This window comes from Cavia porcellus, unplaced genomic scaffold, assembly GCF_034190915.1.
Source record: "Cavia porcellus strain 051 isolate PalLab524CR breed Dunkin Hartley unplaced genomic scaffold, mCavPor4.1 scaffold_16, whole genome shotgun sequence".
Classification (NCBI taxonomy): Eukaryota; Metazoa; Chordata; class Mammalia; order Rodentia; family Caviidae; genus Cavia; species Cavia porcellus.
The window spans coordinates 39,536,461-39,543,268 of NW_026947499.1; the positions used below are offsets into that span (position 1 = coordinate 39,536,461).

The 6,808-nt window shown below is 38.1% G+C and overlaps 1 protein-coding gene across 1 annotated transcript; it reads right to left on the reverse strand.

Moving 5' to 3' along the window:
• Nucleotides 1–200: 200 nt before the first annotated feature.
• On the reverse strand, nucleotides 201–2,996 carry LOC100726982 (protein-L-isoaspartate O-methyltransferase domain-containing protein 2). Its single transcript, XM_003477748.5, has one exon. The coding sequence runs from the start codon at nucleotides 2,870–2,872 to the stop codon at nucleotides 1,790–1,792; it is 1,083 nt and encodes a 360-aa protein (XP_003477796.1). The 5' UTR covers nucleotides 2,873–2,996; the 3' UTR covers nucleotides 201–1,789.
• Nucleotides 2,997–6,808: the final 3,812 nt, after the last annotated feature.

Below are 6,808 nucleotides of genomic sequence, written 5' to 3' on the forward strand. Positions count from 1 at the left end.
GACCTATTTCACAGATATCATTCATTTACTATTATGTCCAAAAATCCTGATGTAACATAGAAGCTACGTATCAATTAGAATATTGTCAACAAGGATATAACAACTATAAAACATTATCAAGTAAACTTAAATCATGCATTTCTCTCTGAAAGTAAAATGCCTGGCTTTGACTTAAAACGCAGGCAAAAACAATTCTGAAATAACTTTCTTTAAATAGCTTTTATTTACCAATCTAGGGCAATGTGTGTTTTTCCCAGCTATGTATGCAGACTGTACCTCATGGCAAAATGATTCAGTTACTACAAAGAAGCAGAAAAAATACAAAATAACCAGTTAAACTAGAGAAACCATAGAGACATCAAACCCCTTCCAGCAAGTAAGAAGGTAAGAGGTTAAAGTGAAGCACAAAATCTCAGTGCTAAATCCTACATCAACACTTGAGTTTGGAATTATAATTAATAACTTATACTATTCTTTTCTTTGGGTAAAAAAGACTTTAAAAAGTGTTTCAGAATCATCACGGTAACTTCAAATCATTCTGCCATTAAGACTGCTACAAAGATTGCTTTGTTTTCTAGACCCACAATTTGATACCAAGCTCTCAACACAAAAGGCCTAGAGAAGACAGACCTCACAAGTCACTGAGTTAAACTGTTCTAATGCAATGGAGCTACTAAAATACATATTTGTTCTGAAGAAAATTTACAAAACTAGCAATCTCTTTTTCCCCAGAATTACAAAAGATAAAATATATGAATTAGCACTCTAATGTGATCACAGAAAGACAGCAAACTAAAAAAAAAAAAAAAAAATTACAGACTGTAACACTCCCTAATTCATTTCTTGAAGTCTTAATACTTCCTATTTTGAAAAATAAGCATATCAACAACATCCTTAACATCCATTATGGTCTCTAAGGATGAGTAATTACCTCTGTGGTTAGGGCAAAATTAGTTTACTACTTTAACATGTTTTGTTTTGCTTTGTTTTGGTTTGGTTTTAGTTTTGTTTTGTTTCGTTTCGTTTCGTTTCGTATTGTTTTTGGTACTGGGAATCGAACTCACCATCTCAAGGTTGCCAGGTAGGCACTGTGTTACTAAGAACCCTGACCATTTACACATATCTTAAAACAAAAACTCTAACCCAAGAGTTCACTTGACTGTTGTTCTTTTAAAAGTAATAAAACATGTCAGAAAAAAAATATCTTGGAAAACTTCTGAAATACCAGAAAGATGCCTGGCAGGTTGATACTTTTACTCCTCCTCCCCTGTTCACACTTTTTCTTTTAAAACTTAGAGGTGACAATTCACATAAGATTAAAATACTTTCATTAAAGTAAGGACTTCTCAATGCTTCCCCCTCCATAAAACTAAAAAGCTCAGTGGAACTCAGCGCCACTAACTAAGAGGCTGCTTAACACAGAACTCAAACTCAAAAGGATTTTACGTATTTTCACACACTACGCTTCACACAGGGAGTCCTGACTTCCATGCACCTGATGTGGAGTTTCAGACTCACACACATTGTGTCAGCTGAACACGAAAAGAGCCCCCCGCTTGAGGAAAACACTCTTCTATGTGTCCTTGTCAGCTTATGTTTAAATAAACCACATTACTGAATCAAATTTTAGACCATAATCAAGAGCCAGAAAAGGAAAATTACAATGTGGATGGGTAGACCAGTTCCCTTTCCCAGGGCATCTGCTCCAAGGGACCCCTCAGCAGGAGACAAGCAGCACAATCAGACTTCATACTGACTCTTCCTCATTTCCCCTTTTCAGTTGGGTGATTTATTTTTCTCTGTAATAAAGCAAGTAGTATTTCAGGGGGTCTGGCAGAGGGAGGCTCAGGACCTTCTGACGCAGGAAGTTCACGGGAGGATCTGGCTTGGCTTCTAGTGAAGTTTTATCTTCTTCCCTCCGTTCCTCTTCCAAGTCTTCACAGCTGTTGTCGTCAGAGGGGTTGGAAATACGACTGGCAAAGACTTCTTTGTCCAAAAAGACTATTGTTTCCATTTGACGGCGGCGGACCCTCCTTCGTTTAAATCTGGGAGTGTTCTTCAGTCCATTTCCACTTTTGCTCAAAGCTTCCTGATGAATGATCTTTTTAATGGTACCCCGGATGGCAATGCGGGCCAAGTCCTGGAGGCTGCGTACAGCAAGTGGTGGAAGCTGGACAAGTCTGGACTTTCCTGACTCTGAGTGACAGGGCTGGACCAGAGGGGCAAAGGAAACAGCCAAAATCTTTTTCGTTTCCCAAGCAGAAGGGCCTGTGCGCGTTATCTTGGTCAACTTCTCTTCCAGAGGCATGACAAGGATTCCTCCAACTTTAAGAAGATTTTTCATGTATTCCTCATGTTCCTTCTGCACACCAGCCCCACAGTACACTCGATCATACTGAGAACAATCTGGAGAAATCTCCAGGCAATTGCCAGTAACAAAAGAGGGTTCACAGAAGTCAAACTTGTCAAAGCTGTCACTTGTTCTGATGAAGAAGTCCAGTTTCTGTTTTGCGTACTCTATCACATCAGAATGAAGCTCCACTCCATGGTTCACACCAAAAGGACCTAAAATGAGGCCAACCATGGAGCTGAGGTATCCAGTACCACTGCCCAAGTTCAGAAACGAAAGCCCTGGCTGCAAATCCAGGGCCTCCATCACTTCTGAGTAGATGCACGGGGCTGAGAGGTGAATGTTTCCATGCTTCCACGCCAAGTCTTTGTAGGCATTTTCTTTAAACTCCTCCAGGTAGTAATCTGCTCGATCAATAGCTCTGAAGGCCTGTTCCACCAATTCTGTCCGTATATACTGTGCTTCCTTCAAATTATCGATCAGTTCGTCATTGTCCTCACCAGCACTCACAGCACCGCCCATGTTCAAGATCAAGCTCAAGACAGACTGCGCTCGCGCTCCGTGGCCCGCGGGTCAGGCTGCGACGGCAGCTCGCCCGCCCGGCTCGTCCTCCGCGTCCGCGGCCTGCCGCTTTTAGTTTTTTTCTGCTTTTTTTTTTTCTCTTCTTTTCTTTCCTCTTCTTTTTCCACTAATTTATTTATTGAGGACAGAAGAGTTTTTGTTTGTCCATCTTCCTTGCTTCTTATCTCTTTTTCTTCTTTCCTTTTTCTTTATTTTTTCCTCTTCTAACTTTTTTCTCTGTTTACTCACCGTATAATTTCTTTATTTTTCTCTTATATTTTATTTTCATTAGTTTTCCTCTTACTTTAACCTAATTCTATAAACATCCTTTTACACCCTAATAAGATACTTTGTATCACTGCTCTCTCCTCCTCATATTATAGCGTTATATGACCATAACGTTTTGTTAACCTCCGGTACTTAGTTAACTCTGTAAAATTACTGTTGAATTCTTTTTTACCATTAGCAGAGATATAGCTGTTGCATTTAGTACATATTAGCTATAAATCAATACCTGGGTTGTCTTAATGTTCACACCGTAATTGTGGATTTCTTTTTCCTAGGAATAATTCATTCATGATGGGGCTATAATTCATACGTCTTGCTGCTGGTGGATCTGATTTGAATTTAATCATTCTCACTGGCTCGAACCACTGGTCATACATGAATATCTAATCAGAGGGAGGCTTGATCTGCTTCTCAGGGAGACTTTGATTATGATAAGCAAAGAAAGGCATTGATTTAGTAGACCAGATATTATCATATTACAGTCCCTTAAAGAAAACATTAAAATAGTATAAAAAATTGTAAGACAGTTAAGTTGTGGGACAGCTGTTGTAAATGCATATATATAGACACCAGCATTGGGTTACTTGTAAGATTTCCATGTTAAAATTTAAATAATTAATTGTTGATAAACTATTCACAAATATAAACACATTTTAAAAATGTAATAGAATAAATTTTGATTATAATAATTTAAAAAATTGGTATGAATAGTATTAATATTTACAAGTGGACAGGAATTACTCAAATTCAAGCAACTGACTAGATTTGGCCCATTTATAGACATCTATTAATTTTATTAGTAAAAAGATTGATAAAAGTGAATAGATCAGTTTGTGCCAGCAGTGGTATAAGCCCCCTATGGGACAGTTGTGTATGTGATTCAAACTGGTGGGATTCCATGAAGAGCGGTACATAATTGGTTCTTAAAATTTTTTTTTTAATTTTAAAGAGGATGAAACAGAATAAAGCTAATCAAAACAAACCAGTGTAAGAGATATAGACTTCAAAACATTACAAAAATCAACAATAGTTACCATAATGCCTTTTGATGTCTTCAAAATAGCTACAGATAACTTTGGACATAGTAAAAATCAAACAGAACAGAATAGAATAGAAATGATAAAAACAAAACAATTAATGCAATAAAGGATTTCAAAGCAAGCCATAGTAAATCCAAAATTGCTACCATAATATATCTTTGAAATATCTGCTCCTGCCATTGGATTTAATATAATTAAACAAAACAAAAGAGAATAAAACACAGTCCAACCAAACAATGGAAATGAGATAGGATCTCAAAACAAGACCATAGAGAATCAACAATGGCTACAACCCTCAGAAGGAGATCCCTCCTAGATGCCATACTGCGTGCCACTATCCTCTGAACCCATGATCAGACCACTGGCCCTAGACCTGCGCTGCTAGTGAAACACCAAAGCACCACAGGCATCCAATTTCACTTCACCTCCATAGCTATCATCACAGCTGTGTTACTCCAGATAAGCTGGTTGCTTGGGGTCGGGGCAGGGGGATTGATACTTCTTATTTGCCAACCTGCACACTAGAAGGGTGTGGGGTCTGGCTGTTCCTAGCCCAGTGGCGGCTTGCATGTGGTGCTGGTTCCTAGACTTGGGTTGTGTGCTGGTGTGGTCTTGTTCTCTCTTCCTTTAGTCTGCAAATGGTGCTGACTCATGGAGAGAGGCTTGGGTGTAGCTGTTCCCAGCCCAGTGGCAGTCCACATATGGTACTAGTTCCCAGCCGTAATTGGTTCTTATGTTAATGTCCAATTTGTCTTGATGATAATACTATAGCTGATTTGGTTGATATTAACAGAGTTGCATAACTATCATTATTTCTCTTTAAACCAATAGTCAGCTTACCTGTGTGATAACAATACTAGAGTGCACTTCTAGAGAGTTTGGTTCTTGGGATAACTACACTACATTCTTGTCTATTAAATTAACCAAGGTGGTCAGATCTTGTGGCTGTGGCAAGGACTGTAGTCAGCCATGCCCAAAGTACATCACCACAAAAGAACTAAAGAGATCTCTACATTAGCAACAAAGTGTTTAGATTGTAAGCATCCACAAACTTCAGCACAAACCAAACCAACCAACCAAACAAAACAACAGAAACATGAGAAGAGAAGGCAACAAAGTGCTTCTCAGAACTCCCAGCTCTCTCAAAACCAATCCAGGGGGCATCAATGAGCTGAACAGCATAAGCCACCTGGTATAAATAACTGAAAGGATAACAAGAGGTTAGAAAACCAATCAAAGAGGTAATTAGTAGGATTAGGGGAATCTAGAACTAAACAGATAATGGAAGTAATAACCAAAAAGATGCAGAAGCTTTCAGAAGATACTAATAAAAACTAGATGTACTGAACAATGTGATACAAAACATGAATAATTTATCAAAGAATTGAGCCCATGTCAACGTTTCAATCTTGAAAAGGTTTAATTCAGGACATTAAAGCTCATTGAAAATATGGGCAGCAGAACTGCCTAATTGTAAGGATGGAATTTCAGAACTATAAGACAATGATCAACTACTCAAAGACAGTTTAAAAACAAGAGAAAATGAACAGCTGCTAGATGATGCAAAGATGACTAAGAATAACTGGAATAAGTGAAAAATTAGAAAACAGTGCAAATGGCATAAAAACTTGTTCATGAAAACCATGGCAGAAAACTTCCCAAACATAGGAAAAGATAATTGATTATATAGGATCTCAAATAGCCATGACCAAAAGAAAACTCCATACCACATTATACCATACTTACCGTACCAAAAGTCCATCACAAAACAAAATCTTAAAAGCTGTTAAGGAAGGCAATGGATCACAAATACAGGTAAACCCACTGGAATTATAGTAGATTTCTCTACAGAAACTTTAAAGGGCAAGAGGGCCTGGAGTAAAGTATTTCAAGACCTAAAAGATAACAACTTCCAGTATTGACTTATGTAGTCTACAAAAACTTTCCTTCAAAGTTTATGGAGAAATAAGGTTTTCCAGGGAAAAGGGTATTACATGAAATTCATGACCACTAAACCAGTATGAAATATTCTCAAAGATATCGTAGAAAAAGAAAATGAAGTCAATAATGCCAGTAAGACAAAAAGAATAAATACACCTGGCAGGATGAGCAGCTAAGGAAAAGGGAATAAACAACAAGAAAAATGACAAGAATAATTCAGCATCTCTTTGTAATCAGTCTCAATGCAAACTGGCTCAATTCCCCCAAAAGACATAGATTGGCAGAATAAATCAAGACACAAAACCTAATGGAGATAGATATGGTGGCATATGCCTGTAATCCCAGCACTCAGGATGCTGAGGAGGGAGCTTCACCACAAGTTCAAGGCCAGCCTGGGCTACAGAGTGAGTTTACGGCTAGTCTGAGCTACACAATGAGGCATTCTCTCAAAGCAACCAAAAATACACAAACAAATAAGCAAAAAAACCCCAATGATATGAGGCATACAAGAAAAACACTTCTGTTAAAAAGAAACTCACAGGGGCAGGGATTTAGCTCAGTGGCATAAGCACCTGACTGGCAAGCGCAAGGTCATGAGTTCCATCCCTGGTACCTACAAAAAAAACAA